Source organism: Marmota monax, unplaced genomic scaffold, assembly GCF_021218885.2.
Source record: "Marmota monax isolate L192 unplaced genomic scaffold, Marmota_monax_Labrador192_F-V1.1 WCK01_AAM20220418_F8-fsc00315, whole genome shotgun sequence".
NCBI classification, from domain to species: Eukaryota; Metazoa; Chordata; class Mammalia; order Rodentia; family Sciuridae; genus Marmota; species Marmota monax.
Genome location: NW_026692798.1, coordinates 522,685 through 541,279, shown reverse-complemented (window position 1 = coordinate 541,279; position 18,595 = coordinate 522,685). Strand labels below are relative to the sequence as shown.

The 18,595-nt window shown below is 39.0% G+C and overlaps 1 protein-coding gene across 1 annotated transcript in view; it reads right to left on the bottom strand.

Annotated features, from left to right (window-relative positions):
* Nucleotides 1-18,595, bottom strand: part of A2m (alpha-2-macroglobulin) — a 51,241-nt gene that overhangs the window by 1,407 nt on the left and 31,239 nt on the right. The window contains exons 22-33 of the mRNA XM_046448195.2: nt 18,377-18,428; nt 8,482-8,565; nt 8,028-8,204; nt 7,622-7,709; nt 6,711-6,867; nt 6,352-6,426; nt 5,512-5,692; nt 3,416-3,639; nt 2,429-2,647; nt 2,143-2,270; nt 1,200-1,290; nt 503-571 (exon numbers count right to left, since the gene is read on the bottom strand). Coding sequence (XP_046304151.1) covers nt 503-571; nt 1,200-1,290; nt 2,143-2,270; nt 2,429-2,647; nt 3,416-3,639; nt 5,512-5,692; nt 6,352-6,426; nt 6,711-6,867; nt 7,622-7,709; nt 8,028-8,204; nt 8,482-8,565; nt 18,377-18,428 — 1,545 coding nt within the window. The remainder of the gene's footprint in view (nt 1-502; nt 572-1,199; nt 1,291-2,142; nt 2,271-2,428; nt 2,648-3,415; nt 3,640-5,511; nt 5,693-6,351; nt 6,427-6,710; nt 6,868-7,621; nt 7,710-8,027; nt 8,205-8,481; nt 8,566-18,376; nt 18,429-18,595) is intronic.

Genomic DNA, 18,595 nt, shown 5'->3' with positions numbered 1-18,595 from the left:
TGTGATTCCTATCAATATAGGCATGCATAAACTATGTTGCCATACCTATCTATAAAATCACATTGGTTCATTGGTGAACTGATTATCATTATCTTTATTATTATTGGTTTTTATTATTTTATGATCCAAGTCTAGCTGAGATTGACAGTGTTTTTCCCTTTATATTGTTGATGGGGATGCTGATATAATAATTGACTAATTGCAATTGGTTACTTCCTTACATTATCCAGTATCTTCAAAATAACTTGTGGACATAATGAAAACATTTTGTAGAAAATCCCTTGCTTATAGGGTTCAAGAAATATTTATATCCAAATATTAGAATAAGCTACTTCTACTCATAATCCCAGGTTTAAATAAAAGAGAAGAAAAACATTCATTTGAGTTCTCAGATTTCTAGTTTAGAAGGGATGTCTACAAAACGCATGAACTTACTTCCAGGACAACATCTTTAGAAGGATTTTTATTATATTTTTTTCAGCTACACTGGCAGGGCTCTCACCTTATCCAGGTAAATCAAGACATGATTGTTGCTGACTTCAGTCCGGTTCACATGGTTCAGTCTTTCAAGCTGAAGAAAATTAAAATAACACAATGTTAATAAAATAAATGAAACCCCTAGAGGATCCAGAGGGGGGAAAATTCTTATTCCGAATTCCTTCAAATGCTTTTTGTAAGTAAAAACATGTAGGAAAAATAAAAATTAAAGGTAATTTGGCTGAAGAGTTTAATAGTAGTATGGCACATGACCCATGGTAAAATTGATTTATCTGAAAGGAACTAAATAGCCTAAACTTGGGAATTACTCCTATTTCATATTGTTTATTTGTGATGGAATTTTTTTGTTTTGTTTGACTTAGAGCAATCTCTTCTCTTAACTGCTGTAATATTTATGATAGTTCATGTAAGTCATTTTCATGTTTTTTCTTGGGTTCATGTTCATGTGCATTAAGATTCTAAGCTCTGTGCAAGCAGGAACCTATGATATTTTTTACCTTAGCCATCATGACTTCTGACAGAATACTCAGCACTTGGTGGGAACTCATACAAACATGCCAAATTGTAATTGTGAGTCTGGAGATAATATAAATCATTGATAGAGGCTGATTTAATATTGTTTCAATAACAGTATTTTCTTGGTGTAGGGATACATAAAACATTAAATAGAACAGAGTATCCTGGGCTTATAATAAACCTACCATTTTCACTGTTGGTTTCAGGGGGATGAAGCCAGAAACCATCTTTACATCAGCAATGACCATGTTGGAGGCAGGACGACTCCCAGTGTATCTGAGAACCCAGCAAAGGAAGGGATTAGGGTTTTCTATGTTATTAAATATTCCCGTTTTTCTATGTCATATTAAGTACTCTACAAGGTACACATTAAATCCTCCCAAGTATGCCATCCCAATGGTTAGAAAAGTGGTAGTGCATAAGAATTTTTAATAGGACCTGTTATAGCTATAGAGACCAGCCCTACTCCAGAACTGATTGAATCAGAATTTCAAATGTGTGGATTCTGAGGATCTGTGTTTTAAGAAAGCACCACAAGTGATTCTTTGACTGGGGGCCTCTAATCTATGCCAGTTGTTTATTAAATACACTTATCTTAATCTTTTCCCAGCCAAATTATAATATTCTTACAGACAGATACTTTTTTTTGAGGTTGGTAGCTATTTAAATGTATATAAATATTTTTCCCTCCCAAATTGATTGTATTCTATGTAACTTGAGATTTATTTATTGCTCATTGGAATTACAACCAAAGATTCACTCTTTTCTCCTATTCAAGCTTTGCAAGAATTCTCTCTTTGCCATAACTATATCAAGTACAACAGGATTTCAGGATTTCATTAGATTGAAGGAATTCAGGTCATAGGTAATGTGATATTCTTTTTTTTTATTGAGGAGAAACATTAACTTTTAAGTAACATTAGACAATAATAGGTCCTAGAGGCAGGGGATGGACAATTTAAACTTCATCACCAAGAAATTCTATTGCATCAACATAAAAGAATATATTACCTTTTAAATAAATGCAGTGTGAGCACTTACTATCACAATGTTTAGCTTGAAGAGGAGTCCAGGTAAGAAGACTGGTTGTTACTCCTAGAATTAGGTGATATAGTCAAAAAATCTTACCTGATATTCATTGAGATCTGGAAGGTGGTGTGGCTTTTGGGTCCATCACAAGTTTGGGGAAGAGTCAGTACCTCTAAAGCAAATGGGAAGTCTTCCTTGTCTGGGAGAATATTGTATTTCAAGGATGTCTGTGGAATATTAAAGACAGAATCTCTTTTTTCCTCTTATCAGAGTTCCTGTCATCTTCCTCAGTTCTGATTTGCCTCCATGGTTTGCTGAGCTAGGGTTTTTGGGTGATAACAGATACTGTGTAAACCCTTGTCCTCCTTTACCCTCAGAGTCTCACCTGGAGGTAGACACATCCTTCTCCCGTCACTCTTGCACTGTATTCCCCAGGCACTGTTGGTAAGGAGACCCGCTGTAGTAACAGGCGGTTGTTGTTGTCCACTTGGAATTTTGAGGTAAATGTCCCTGAAGACTGGATGGTGACCTGTGCAGCTTTCCCAGTCCTAGTAAAAGTAGCTGCTCCATATTTGGACAAAGCATGGAGAGTCACCACTGTGTCCTGAAAGAGGAGTGGGAGAACCCACTTAGATATTGCAATGGTTTGGAAATGGTTTGTCCTTTTGGGTTCATGTGTTGAATGTCTGGTCCTCAGAGTGGTGAAATTGAGAGGTGGTGGAATCTTTTAAGAGGTGAGGCCTAGTGGGAGGTCCTTAAGTCATTGAGGGCACTGCCCTTGGAAGGATGAAGGTAGTTCTTATAGGACTCCTTGGTAGTTCTTGTAAGGTGGGTATTATTAAAAAAAAAAAAGCCTAGCCCCATCCAGATATATGGCTTCCTTGTTTTGAGATGTTATCTCATCTTCATGTTTAGATACATGGTTATATAGTTAGACTTAGGAAGTTGAATGGGTAAAAACAATTCCTTATGCTTCTAAGAATGAATGTGTACAAAGAGGCAGATGGGGGCATGAAATGTGTCAGAGGACCTGAAAATGGAGATTCTCAAGGCAAGATTATTGTATTTAGAGTTCCCGTGAACAGTTTTGAAGGGATTCCTAAAACTGGAGAAGAGTTGGTAGGAGACTTCCCCCTTGTTCTGCTGATGCCACACCACTACTTTAGGGAGGCAGAGTTTTGAAAACAGGAGACTGTGATAACACAGGGACAGGGTGCCAGAATTCTATGCATTTTCTTCTTAGTCATCTTTGACTTATATAATTATGCCTATATACTGACAATCTTTCAAGGTATTTTCATTTTCATTTTTTTCTCCTGTGTTTGTCTTTTTCTACTGGAAGGTTAATTGAAGATTCTGGCAAAAAACCAACCTGGGTGGAGGAGAAACCACCATGGGAATTCTGTTGCTTTGTGATCCACTTTACAATGGGCACTGCAGAAGTCAGGTCCTTTGAGGTCGGGGCCGGCTGGACTGTGAGGAGAGTGAGGAGTACATAGGCCGTCATCTCTACCTCAGCAGAGGGAGCTTGGGGTTGATACAAAAGTCCCTGTGGTGCCTTGGGTTTCTGAGGCCGTGTCCAGTGGATAGTATTATCTGGGTGGGAGAAATAGATACTCATAAGTGACTAAATATTCATATTTATTTTAAGATGAAAGTATCCAAATTGGAGCTGAAGAGAGGGTTTCTTTCTGATTGTAATATTTCAAACCTCATAGAGACACGTTCCCCTCAATGAAAATATGAACTTGGTGTGTTTCAACCAAGTTAAGGCAGCTAATGTTGCCAGAGTCAGAACCTTTTGCCATCTGTACTTTGAAATAGTTACTACAGTTGGGATGGCAGAGCAAGTTCTCTCACTGGTCGTGGCTATTTCCTATTTCTGATGTTGTTTAAACCATATCTAGAATATGTCAAGATTTTTGTCAGGCCTGTCCTTAGAGGTTTCTTGTGAGTATCACAGATCACATGAAATAATACAGTTCACACTCATTAGATATAAAAAGAAAAAAAAAATTAATCCTTAAAATACTAAAAATTGAACTACTACATGAAATACCACATGGGTGTGAAACATTGGGAGCAGTGGGAGCTGATGTTCACTACTATGGGATGTTGACTGCTCCTTTTTGGAGCAATTTGGCAATATTCAGAAATGGAGAAAGTGTGTTTAGCTTATGATCAAAGTATAATTTTGGGAAACACATGTACAATGAGATAAACACCTGAATATTCACTGTAGTGTTGTTCGTAATAGCAAAAGGTAACAAAGGATTCATGAGGAGAAACTCAACATATAAATTATAACCTAATTATATATTATAATATATTGTACAGCAGTGAAAAGTAATGAACTAAAGTTACAGGGACATGTGTGGAGATTGACATTAGTATAATGTTGAACTTAAAAAATAAAAGATGAACAAACATAAAATTAGCTACTTAAATGTAATTTACTGCATATCTAAAGGTGTGAAATGTGAAAATTATAATATTACTTAGAAGTATGTAGCAGAAATATAAAGAAATCCATGAAAATTGTAATGAAAAATTCAGGATAATGACAACCTCTGATAGTAGAAGTGGTAACATAGGGACTTTTTTTTTCTGCATTGGTAATACTTTATTTCTTACACTGGGAGGGAGTTATATGGGTGTTTCTAAATATTCTTTATGCTTTTCTTGGTATATCTGAAACATTTACCAAATATTAAAGTACACTGCTAAAAGACAAAGGTATAATACATTTTACTGGCCATTTTAATATCTGCATTTTATTTTCTATTTCTTTAATACCTCATATAGACCACAGTATATGTAGAAGAATTTTGTGAATATGAATAGATTGGTCAACATTATTGATATTGTGAAATCAGATTAAAATATCAGAATTTGTTCATGGGGCAAGTCCATGAATCTTTCCTTATGTTTAAGATGATATGATGGCATTGTATAAGGGTTGGGTATAAGGAACTGATATCTTTGTAATAATAGCTAGTACTTTTATAGAATTCTCTTGGCCATATATTCTACTAGTGTTTTCCACGTATTCATTTATTTACTACAACAATCTTATGAGATAAATTATATTATTAGCCTCATTCTACTGATGAAGGAACTGAAACAGACAAGTTGCTGACTTGCCCATGATCACATACATAAGATACTTTGAAGCTAGTCTCCAGAGGCCAAACTTCTCACTACTAAATCTATCATCTCTTATATTTTGATGTCTGATTTTATTAAGGTATCCTGAATCTTATAAAAATATGATGTGGAATATATATAAATATGATGTGGAATACATATATGTGTGTGTATATATATATATATATATATATTTATATATAGTGTAGATAAAAGAAGAGGGGGATAAGGATCATAAGAGGTAGGAGTAGGGAAGTTTTGTAATGTAGTTCTTGATACAGAGAATGTGGGATGAGAGAAAGATATAATGTGTTCTCTCACCTTCTTTTACAGCTTCCTCATCAAGTGAGTTCAGTACTTCTTTCCTCTTGTCCTGGTTATCTGCCAGGGCAAATGCATAGGCCAAAAGTGCCTTGGTGTAGACATGGGTGCCATGGGCTCCTTCCTTTGCCGACTTCCAGGCTGAATCCAGGCAAAACAAGGCATTGCGGACAACAGGATGCTGTGATAGGAGAACAAAAAGTAAAACTAAACTATGTGAAGAAGGGTGCTAGCATTCCCAGGTTATCACACAGTTTGTGACACAGGAGACAAAGAAGTTTTTTGAATACATTTGTTCATCTGTTCCTCATTCTAATGGATATTGAAAGAATAGATTTTGCTCTGCCATTCTCATATACACACATATACACATATACATTTTTTGTGGTACTGAGGATTGAACTCAGGGGTGTTTGACCACTGAACTACAGCCCCAAGACTTAAAAATTGTTTTGTTTTGAGACAGGGTCTTGCTGATTTGCCTAGCCTGTCCTGAAACTTATGATCCTCCTGCCTCCACTCCTAAGTAGCTGGGATTACAGGCATGTGTGACTGTGCCAGGGTGCTATTCTTACCTATGCAAGCCCAGAAACATAGACCATATCTTTAGGATTCTCCGGAGAAAAATCCTAAAGGGGGATATAGCCCAGAGGCATGACTGGGAAAGTACAACTCTGTCTTAATAGATTGGCCAAATTCTCTGTTGGTCTGGAAGTCATTGACACTGCTTAGATGAAAGGCTGACAGTTGGGTTTCGGTAGGTTAGTGTTTCAGAGAGCAGGTAAGGGGTTTTGTTGCATGCAGAACTACTCTTTACCAGGGAAATGAGGTGGTACCTACAGTGACTGGGAGTGGAATCTCCAGAAGGGCTATGGTGATATAGGCAGAGAGGGTGACTTCATCTTCTACTCCTCCCTGTGAATATGGAAAAGGAAAAGACTTGAATATTTAACTTTTCAGAATCTCATTGAACAGCTTGTTCTATTGAGCTGTGTCATGGAATTTATTTTTATTCATATCCATCCCCAATGACCTAAAGTATCACAAAAATTCTAAGTTCCATTCCCTCTTTCTTGGTGTTATCCAGGTTTTATTTTCCTTGGATGACTTCTGTCAGGAATTTCTACATTGTCACTTCTTTTCTTCACCCTTATAGATATCCTAATGGACACATCAAAACTAGCCCTGGAATGATTCACCTTTATGGCATTGTTGAGCAGTGACCCAGAGCTCCTGAAGCAGCCATTGTCCTTCTGCTTCTGGGAGAGCCAGGTGAGGGCTTGGGTAATGTGTGTTTCATCAATGAAGATATATTTTCGAGCCTGGGCAAAAGTCTTCAGTACAAAGGCTGTGAGCCTGTGGGGGAGCAAGTGATGATGATATTATATTGTCAGAAGGATTTTATAACCACATACCAACAATAGGCTTCCTATGACACTTCTCTACATAGAAGAGTAACATAACAGGAATTTTTGTGTACTTAGAATTCCTGTCTCCTTTAGTCTCCTAGTATCTGTAGGTCTCATATTTCCTATAGGTCTGGTATTTGCCACAGGAAGTCTAAGCATTTCTAACTTACTTATTTTTCTTAGTTACTTCAGGAGGAAGGGTTTTAGATCTCTCTTTTCTTCAGAGATTTTCTTCTATACCTGAAAGAATCTTCTATAATCAGCTTTTTTATGTAATAACTTTTAACTGGTTTTTGCCTAAGGGATTTAAAGGATAATGTCTCATATCACAGTCTCCTTAATTCTTTTCTCCTTTTAGTGATATTTTTCTCAGTCAAGATAAGCATGATCTAAGAAAACAATAAAAACTGAGTTAACGTGGTTTATCTGGAAGTAATATGTTCACTGACAATGTCATTTAAAAACTCATGGTTATGGGAGCCAGTTTAGAAACAAACACTATGTATATTATCAACAGGGTAAATTTGGGGAACAAGTCTAACACATTGTATTTAAACATCAGATTTTTGGCTTGTTACTTTGCTAATTTTTCTGTATTTATCTAGCTAGTATATGTCTAGGGTTTCTGTGAATACAAATGTGGTAATATATGAAAAAATTTGGCACAGAAATGAGAGCTCATAAAATTGCTCTTCACTTACCAGGTGTTGCCCTGGTTCCTGCCATATTTCTCCCCAAAGGTGCTATAAGAGCCATCTTGGTGCTTGTAGTTTAACTGTCTTTGGTAACCTGGAATGGAAGGTTAGTGAAACAATATGACAGATAAATGTGTATTCACAGGCTAGAGACATTATTAAAATGCTTTGGCCTCTCTTGTGCCTTTTGCTGAATATTTCTGTCATACTTTAGAAGGTTTTGAGTGCTAAAAATTTTATTGGAGATTGGATAGTTTTTGTGAAATTAACCATCAGAGTATTCATACCATAGTAGCAATCATGGTAGGATAAACTGATGTATAATACATAGTATTGATAAGTAATTCAAGTGTACTGGGAAATAAATTGAAATAATATTGTCAGCTTTCTACTCACTCATTCAGTAACTCACCAGTGTTGAGATAGCCAATGGCTTTGGATTTGATCTCTGGAGTCAGCTGCTGTGTTTCATTTAGATAATCCAGAACATAGATGTTAGGAGCAAAGAGAACCATATTCTGTTCTCCACAACCATAAGGCATCTGGAGGAGATTCTGTGTGTTTTGCATTGCAGAGCCCAATATATCTCCTAGGAAATGGGAGAGAGGGAAGTCATAAAGTTTAGAGATTATAGTCTATCTGAAGTATTAAAAGGAAAACAGTAATTAGCTGTGCTTGAAAATAATTGGGATTTTTAGGAAGGTGTATTTCATAGATAGAAATATGATCGGAAGCAATAAACAAACCCAAAGAGGGAAAGAAGAAAAACATTAAAATTATATCTGTTAATTTAAATAAATATTTATGGAAAAGAAATATAGTAGAAGCTGTTAATATCCAAGTTCACTTGGGGACTGGAAACTCACCCAATACTGAGACAGAGGCTCGGGCAGATTCCTCTACTACATTTGGTGGCAACTTCAGGGATAATTGTTCAGATACCTCGGCGCCTAAGGGAAGAAACAAATCAGTCATAGGGAAACTATTTCTGCAATATATGTTTCTGAAGATGCAATATATATATTTTATGATCCCTCAGTTAAAACTATGACTTACTCCTAAATTATTCCTGAAAAGTTGTTCTTCTTTTTTGCAGAAGTTTTCTTTAACATCTTATACATGGCTATTGAGATTCTAAGATATTCTGAATTTCATCCCTGAACACATTTTTTTCCCCTGTATGTAGAGTTTCATTTCAAAACAGATTGATAATACCCTTGTAATGTTGTGGTTCAGTTGCGTTCATCCTATGGCTATGATAAGATCATCTATTTTTTTTTTTTGGCTGCCTTCACCCTCCTTAATCAATAATGCATTGTATAAGGAAAAAAATCCCCCAACAAAACCTGTATATATACATAAGCAAAGGAAAATTCCCCCAAAGCACTCAAATTCTACAATAATCTTATATTCTTTCTTCAATTTTCACCTTAATGAATATAGTATTTTTATGAAGACCTAAAAATGGGTATGAGGAGATGAAGATGAATAGCATTTGACTTCTTGAAAATAAAATAATTACTAAAGATGGACATATGTTTCTGTCTAAATGTTGGTGGATTATGTGAAGATGAAAATGAGAGAAGTGTAGTATTTGTTTCATATTGCATCCCTTATCATAAAGTTAATATTGAAACTTTTGTGGGACAACAAACATCATTAGCAAACTGAAAAGAAAAATAACCAAGAGAAGGACAACATTTTGACTCATTTAAAATTAAATAATTGGAGGGAAGATGGCGGCGAGGGGAGTGCATTGCCCCCGTGTGCTGCTTCACTGTGTGGGAGTATGACAAGTCAGGACGGCTAAAGGCTATCTTGTTAGGAATTTCCAGCAATAGTGGGGTGCTCCGGAACCTGGAGGAAGGATTTCCATCGCACGAGGATCGGCTACGGGGACTCAAACGCGAGAGGTTTGTCGCACGGAGGGTAACACTGCTTATTCAGCAAATCGCCCCGGTGCTAGAGTCTGCAGCGCGCGCTGGGAAACGAGGAGATAGCGACGCAGGGATACAGCGCTGCAGTTTCTGCCAGCCGTGCAAGCACCGTACTCAGGGCTGAATTCTGGGTTCGAGACGGGGGAAGGAAGCGGTCCATCTCGGTTCTCCACACCGGTCAGACCACAGAGGAGGCCAGCAGCCACCATGTTGGAAAGCTGACGTCACCATCCCTGTTTTCGACTGACCGCAGCTCATTCAGCCATAGAACAGGTAATTTCAGGCAGCCATTTGCCTGCGGCTTGCAGACAGATTGCTAGGGTTCAGTGCCTGGGTGCTTCTTAGAACCTGATCTTATCGGAGTGAACACCGAGCGCGGGGCTGCCGAGTTCCGGCTCCCGGAACCACCCTGGCCCAGGGCTGCGGACGCTGCTTCTTGGACCCTGCTCCTATCAGAGCATACACCAAGCACTAAGCGGCCGAATTGCGGCTCCCGGAAAAGAGCCCGCGGGGACTGCTTCTTGGAGCCTACCCTTATAGGAGCTTACACCGAGCACGGAGCGGCCGAGTTCCGGCTCCCGGAACTTCCCTGGCCCTGGGCTAGGAGCCCGCGGAAACTGCTTCTCGGTCCGGGTCCTGCTGAGGGCCGGTCAGGACTCACCCGTTGCTTTGGTTGCCCGGCAAGGGGAACGAAATGCTGCCATTCGCATAGGATACCAACATGGCAGAGATCTGATGTCATCAGAAAGCGGCGGAGGAGAGAACTTCATCAATACCAGTGGCAACATAAACAGTTGGTCTCCTGGTAGGGGGGGTGAGGCACAGACACCTGAGTCTCCTCAATTTGTCGTCGAGCCAGAGGGGAGGAGCCGGGCCGCCGCCAGCGCCCGGAGCAGGCCCAGCGGCTCGCCAGCGTGGTGACCGCGTGACCCCAATTGGAGAGGGGGCGGAGCGGAGCCACCACCCGCACCCACAAGGTGGGCAGACCCGCGACCCAGTGGTACATGGGCGTGGTAGGAGGGGCAGGGCAGAGCCGCCGTTCGCGCTTGCAAGGTAAACAGACCTGTGACAGCCTGGCGGGTCAGGCCCAGTGGCCTGCCAGTGTGGTACACACGTCACCCCAACTGGAGTAGGGGCAGAGCAGATCCTTCTCCCACGCCCGGATTAAGCCCTGCCGGTGTGGTGGCCACGTGACCCCAATTGGAGTGGGGGCAGAGCGGAACAGCCACCCGTGCCCGCAGGGTGAGCAGACCTGTGACCAACCTGCAGATCAGGCCCAGGGGTCCGCAGGCATGGTAGGAGGGGCAGGGCAGATCCGCCGCCCGCGCCTCCAAGGTAGGCAGACCTGCAACAGACCGGCGGATCAGGCCCAGGAGCCTGACGGCGTGGTACACACACCACCCTAATTGGAGTAGGGGCAGAGCAGAGTCGCCGCCCGTGCCAGGAACAGGCCCAGCGTCCTGCAGGTGGGGTAGTCACGACACCCCAATTGGAGTAGGGGCAGAGCAGAGCCTCCACCCGTGCCCGAAAGGTGGGCAGATCTGCGACCGACCAGCGGGACAGGCCCAGTGGCCTGCCGGTACGACAGACACGTCACCCCATTTGGAGTAGGGGCAGAGTAGAGCCGCCGCCCGCGCCTGCAGGGTAGGCAAACCTGCAACCGACTGGCGGATCAGGCCCGGTGGCCTGCCGGCGTGGTACACTCGTCACCCCAATTGGAGTAGGGGCAGAACAGAGCCGCCGCCAGCGCCCAGAACAGGCCCAGTGACCTGCCGGCGTGGTAGCCATGACACCCCAATTGGAATAAGGAGAGAGCAGAGCCGCCGCCTGCGCCTGCAGGAAAGATACGCAAGCAGTATGAAAAGACAAGGAAAGAAAGGACCACAAGCAATGCAGGTCAACGCAACTTTAGAAGAGGTAACAGCTGCAGCAGATGGAATGTCAGATAAAGAATTCAGGATATACATGCTTCAGACGATCTGGAGTATCAAGGAAGACATTAAACAGCAAAATCAGACAATGAAAGATCACTTCGACAATGAATTACGCAAACAAATCCAGGAAGCAAAGGATCAACTATACAGGGAGATAGAGGTTATAAAAATCAAACAAACAGAAATCCTAGAAATGCAGGAAGCAATAAACCAACTTAAAAACTCAATTGAGAATACTACCAGCAGAGTAGAACACTTAGAAGATAGAACATCAGACAATGAAGACAAAGTATTTCAACTGGAAAAGAACATAGACAGCTCAGCAAGACTGTTAAGAAACCATGAGCAGAACATCCAAGAAATATGGGATAACATTAAGAGACCAAACTTAAGAGTCATTGGGATACAGGAAGGTACAGAGCTCCAAACCAAAGGAATGAGCAGTCTATTCAATGAAATAATAGGAGAAAATTTCCCAGACTTGAAGAATGAGACAGAATCCCAAATCCTAGAAGCCTACAGGATGCCGAATGTGCAAAATCATAGGAGATCCACACCTAGACACATTATAATGAAGATGCCCAACATACAGAATAAGGAGAGAATTTTAAAAGCTACAAGAGAAAGGAAGCAGATTACATTTAGGGGTAAGCCAATCAGGATAACAGCTGATCTTTCAACACAGACTCTGAAAGCTAGAAGATCCTGGAATAACATATTTCAAACACTGAAAGAAAATGGGTTCCAACCAAGAATTGTGTATCCAGCGAAATTAAGCTTCAGGATGGAAGATGAAATTAAAACCTTCCACGATAAACAAAAGTTTAAAGAATTCGCAGCTAGAAAACCATCTCTTCAAAACATCCTCGCCAAAACATTACAGGAAGAGGAAATGGAAAATAACAATGAAAACCAACAGTGGGAGGTAGGACAGTAAAGGGGGGGGGAAATAATCAAAGAGGAAAACAAACCATGTTTAGTAACAGAAATAAACAAATATGGCTGGAAGAACAACCCATATCTCAATAATAACCCTAAATGTTAATGGCTTAAACTCACCAATTAAGAGAAACAGGCTAGTAGAATGGATCACAAAACAAGACCCAACAATATGCTGCCTACAGGAGACGCATTTGATAGGAAAAGACATACATAGGCTGAAGGTGAAAGGTTGGGAAAAATCATATCACTCATATGGACTTCGGAAACAAGCAGGAGTGTCCATACTCATATCAAATAAAATAGATTTCAAGCCAAAGTTAATCAAAAGGGATAAAGAGGGACACTACATACTGCTTAAGGGAACCATACACCAACAAGACATAACAATCATAAATATTTATGCCCCAAACAATGGTGCAGCTATGTTCGTCAAACTCTTCTCAAGTTCAAGAGTCTAATAGACCACCATACCATTATCATGGGAGACTTCAACACACCTCTCTGGCCACTGGACAGATCTTCCAAACAAAAGTTGAATAAGGAAACTATAGAACTCAATAACACAATTAATAACCTAGACCTAATTGACATATATAGAGTATACCACCCAACATCAAGCAGTTACACTTTTTTCTCAGCAGCACATGGATCCTTGTCAAAAACAGATCATATATTATGTCCCAGGGCAACTCTTAGACAATATAAAGGAGTAGAGATAATACCATGCATCTTATCTGATCATAATGGAATGAAACTGAAAATCAACGATAAAAGAAGGAAGGAAAAAGCATACATCACTTGGAGAATGAACAATAGGTTACTGAATGATCAATGGGTTATAGAAGACATCAAGGAGGAAATTAAAAAATTCTTAGAGATAAATGAAAACACAGACACAACATATCGGAATCTATGGGACACATTGAAAGCAGTTCTAAGAGGAAAATTCATTGCTTGGAGTTCATTCCTTAAAAAAAGAAAAAACCAACAAATAAATGATCTCATACTTCATCTCAAAATCCTTGAAAAAGAAGAGCAAAACAACAGCAAAAGAAGTAGAAGGCAAGAAATAATTAAAATCAGAGCTGAAATTAATGAAATCGAAACAAAAGAAACAATTGAAAAAATTGACAAACTAAAAGTTGGTTCTTTGAAAAAATAAACAAAATCGACAGACCCTTAGCGATGCTAGCGAAGAGAAGAAGAGAGAGAACTCAAATTACCAGCATACGGGATGAAAAAGGCAATATCACAACAGACACTTCAGAAATACAGAAGATAATCAAAAACTATTTTGAATCCTTATACTCCAATAAATTAGAAGATAGTGAAGGCATACATAAATTTCTTAAGTCATATGATCTGCCCAGATTGAGTCAGGAGGATATAGACAACCTGAACAGACCAATATCAATTGAGGAAATAGAAGAAACCATCAAAAGACTACCAACTAAGAAAAGCCCAGGACCGGATGGGTATACAGCAGAGTTTTACAAAACCTTTAAAGAAGAACTAATACCAATACTTTTCAAGCTACTTCGGGAAATAGAAAAAGAGGGAGAACTTCCAAATTCATTCTATGAGGCCAACATCACCCTGATACCTAAACCAGACAAAGGCACTTCAAAGAAAGAAAACTACAGACCAATATCTCTAATGAACCTAGATGCAAAAATCCTCAACAAAATTCTGGCGAATCGGATACAAAAACATATCAAAAAAATTGTACACCATGATCAAGTAGGATTCATCCCTGGGATGCAAGGCTGGTTCAGTATACGGAAATCAATAAATGTTATTCACCACATCAATAGACTTAAAAATAAGAACCATATGATCATCTCGATAGATGCGGAAAAAGCATTCGACAAAGTACAGCATCCCTTTATGTTCAAAACTCTAGAAAAACTAGGGATAACAGGAACATACCTCAATATTGTAAAAGCAATCTATGCTAAGCCTCAGGCTAGCATCATTCTGAATGGAGAAAAACTGAAGGCATTCCCTCTAAAATCTGGAACAAGACAGGGATGCCCTCTCTCACCACTTCTGTTCAACATAGTTCTCGAAACACTGGCCAGAGCAATTAGACAGACGAAAGAAATTAAAGGCATCAAAATAGGAAAAGAAGAACTTAAATTATCACTATTTGCAGATGATATGATTCTATACCTAGCAGACCCAAAAGGGTCTACAAAGAAACTATTAGAGCTAAAAAATGAATTCAGCAAAGTGGCAGGATATAAAATCAACACGCATAAATCAAAGGCATTCCTGTATATCAGCGACAAATCCTCTGAAATGGAAGTGAGGACAACCACTCCATTCACAATATCTTCAAAAAAAATAAAATACTTGGGAATCAACCTAACAAAAGAGGTGAAAGACTTATACAATGAAAACTACAGAACCCTAAAGAGAGAAATAGAAGAAGATCTTAGAAGATGGAAAAATATACCCTGTTCATGGATAGGCAGAACTAACATCATCAAAATGGCGATATTACCAAAAGTTCTCTATAGGTTCAATGCAATGCCAATCCAAATCCCAATGGCATTTCTTGTAGAAATAGAGAAAGCAATCATGAAATTCATATGGAAAAATAAAAGACCCAGAATAGCAAAAACAATGCTAAGCAGGAAGTGTGAATCAGGCGGTATAGCGATACCAGACTTCAAACTATACTACAGAGCAATAGTAACAAAAACAGCATGGTACTGGTACCAAAACAGGTGGGTGGACCAATGGTACAGAATAGAGGACACAGAAACCAATCCACAAAACTACAACTATCTTATATTTGATAAAGGGGCTAAAAGCATGCAGTGGAGGAAGGATAGCATCTTCAACAAATGGTGCTGGGAAAACTGGAAATCCATATGCAACAAAATGAAACTGAATCCCTTTCTCTCGCCATGCACAAAAGTTAATTCAAAATGGATCAAGGAGCTTGATATCAAATCAGAGACACGCCGTCTGATAGAAGAAAAAGTTGGCTACGATCTACATTCGGTGGGGTCGGGCTCCAAATTCCTCAATAGGACACCCATAGCACAAAAGTTAATAACTAGAATCAACAAATGGGACTTACTCAAACTAAAAAGTTTTTTCTCAGCAAAAGAAACAATAAGAGAGGTAAATAGGGAGCCTACACCCTGGGAACGAATCTTTACTCCTCACACTTCAGGTAGAGCCCTAATATCCAGAGTATACAAAGAACTCAAAAAATTAGACAATAAGAGAACAAACAACCCAATCAACAAATGGGCCAAGGACCTGAACAGACACTTCTCAGAGGAGGACATACAATCAATCAACAAGTACATGAAAAAATGCTCACCATCTCTAGCTGTCAGAGAAATGCAAATCAAAACCACCCTAAGATACCTTCTCACTCCGGTAAGATTGGCAGCCATTATGAAGTCAAACAACAACAAGTGCTGGCGAGGATGTGGGGAAAAGGGTGCACTTGTACATTGCTGGTGGGACTGCAGATTGGTGCAGCCAATTTGGAAAGCAGTATGGAGATTTCTTGGAAAGCTGGGAATGGAGCCACCATTTGACCCAGCTATTCCCCTTCTTGGTCTATTCCCTAAAGACCTAAAAAGAGCATGCTACAGGGACACTGCTACATCGATGTTCATAGCAGCACAATTCACAATAGCAAGACTGTGGAACCAACCTAGATGCCCTTCAATAGACGAATGGATAAAAAAAATGTGGCATTTATACACAATGGAGTATTACTCTGCATTAAAAAATGACAAAATCATAGAATTTACAGGGAAATGGATGGCATTAGAGCAGATTATGCTAAGTGAAGCTAGCCAATCCCTAAAAAACAAATGCCAAATGTCTTCTTTGATATAAGGAGAGTAACTAAGATCAGAGTAGGGATGAAGAGCAGGAGAAGAAGATTAACATTTAACAGGGATGAGAGGTGGGAGGGAAAGGGAGAGAGAAGAGAAATTGCATGGTAATGGAAGGAGACCCTCAGGGTTATACAGTGGAGGGGGTAGAGAGAGAGGAGGGGAAGGGAGGGGAGAGGTGGGGAGGGGGGAGGGTGGAGGATGGGAAAGGCAGCGGAGCACAACAGACACTAGTATGGCAATATGTAAATCAATGGATGTGTAACTGATGTGATTCTGCAATCTGTGTATGGGGTGAAGGTGGGAGTTCATAACCCACTTGAATCAAAGTGTGGAATATGATATGTCAAGAAATTTGTAATGTTTTGAACAACCCACAATAAAAAATTAAAAAAAAAATAAAATATATTATTCTGTTAAAAAAAATAAAATTAAATAATTGCTAGTGATGAACATACATCTAATGCTGTTTTTAATCTTGGTGAAGTACAAAAGAAGAAAATTAGAGAAGTGTGGTATATATCTTCTCTTATTCATAATATTTAAGGTGTATATAAGAAATAAGATATCATAAGAAAAATTTTAAAAATAGCCACATAAATGAAAATATATGCAATATAGTCAACTGATAAAAAAATACAGTGTCATGCAAGTAAGGCTAAAAAATTAAAATATTCAAAGCACAAATGGTCAAGTGTTATTAAGGCAATTTATAAACATGCAAAAATAAGCTTATGTTCACTTGTGATTAGGGAAATATAATTTAAAACCACAACAAAATATTTTTAATACAACTTTTTTTTTTGCAAAAAGGTGGTAATTAATGATTAAGTATACATTATGGAAATGTATACTGTTGGAAGTATAAATGTAAACTAAAGAAGGGATTTCTTTAGTTCCATTAAAACTAAGACTATAGCATATGTCCACCTTTTCCACAGAAAGTTGAACTAGCAGATATCTGGAAACAAGAACATCTTTTTGAAACCTCTGATACTTGGAAATAAGTCTGAGAAAACTGTGTGGTCCACAGAGTTGAATTAAAACCAAATTAGAAGGATAAGAAGAATTATCTCACTTTAACCACATCAACTCTCTCCTCCAGGTAGATACAATACTAGAGGAGAAGTTCTCCCTGGGTCCATGGTTTCTACAGGAGGAAAAGAATCAGAGGCAGTTATCCAGCTCCCTTATCATTCCAAGATGCTTTCCAGGGAGCCCACTCTGGCTTCACCTCCCTGGGAATCCAGGGTATAATATTACAGCTGGACCACATGAGTCAGGCAGAAATTAAAAAAAAAAAAAAAAAAAAAGAACTCATGGTGAAAAGCATATGGCTCTTGGTGCCATGTATGTGTTTCTGTTCCAAAAGCTTTTTATGTGACAGCACTACCCATGCCAGACAGAGGTATTACAAGAAAAGAAAATTATAAGCCAGTATCTTTTATGAACATAGATGTAACAATCCTCAAAAATCTACTAGCAAATTGAATTCAACAACTCATTAACAGTATCATTTGCCATGATCAAGTGTGATTTATCTCTAAGTATATTTTAACAAAAACAAATCAATAAATGTTACATATCACTTTAATAAAAGGGAGAACAAACACATGATCATTTCATTGGATGAAGTAAAAGCTTTGACAAAATTCAACATCCTTTCATGAAAAACCTCTCATCAGATTAAGTACAGCAGGAATATACTTCAGCAAAATAAAGGCAATGTGCCATAATCAGCAAGGCCAAACTTGTGGTTGCAGCAAAGGGCTATGGAGGATTAGAAAATAAAAGACTCACACATGCAGAGTTTGAAATAAAGCTGGGATCAGGTGGAGTGCTGCCCCCTGATGGAGAAGCAGATCTAAAAAGTTATGCCAGCAATCTTTATATATATCTCAGTATCAGGTTAAAGACTATGCAAGCATTAATCTTTGTACTTAGGAAAGTTACAGAATTAGAAACGTTATCAGGTCTTACCTCACAGTGAAAGGGACAAAATATACAAAAATTCTTTGGACTTCAAACATTATACAAGCTGTATTTAGTGCTATTTTAATCAAAATAGTTGACTCTTACCTGAGGGACAAAGGAGTGAGTTGAATGTTACTTCCTTCTCTAGTCCTTCAGGCTTTAGGGAAAAGAAAAAGAAGTTAGAGATAATCATAAACTGACTCTCAGGGCATGTGTACTGATAAACAACAGAATTTTGAATACTAAAGAGAAGGATTTGAACTGCATTATATTATCAAGTTAAATATAAGCATTATGAAGGAGACACGTTGATAGATGACAGCA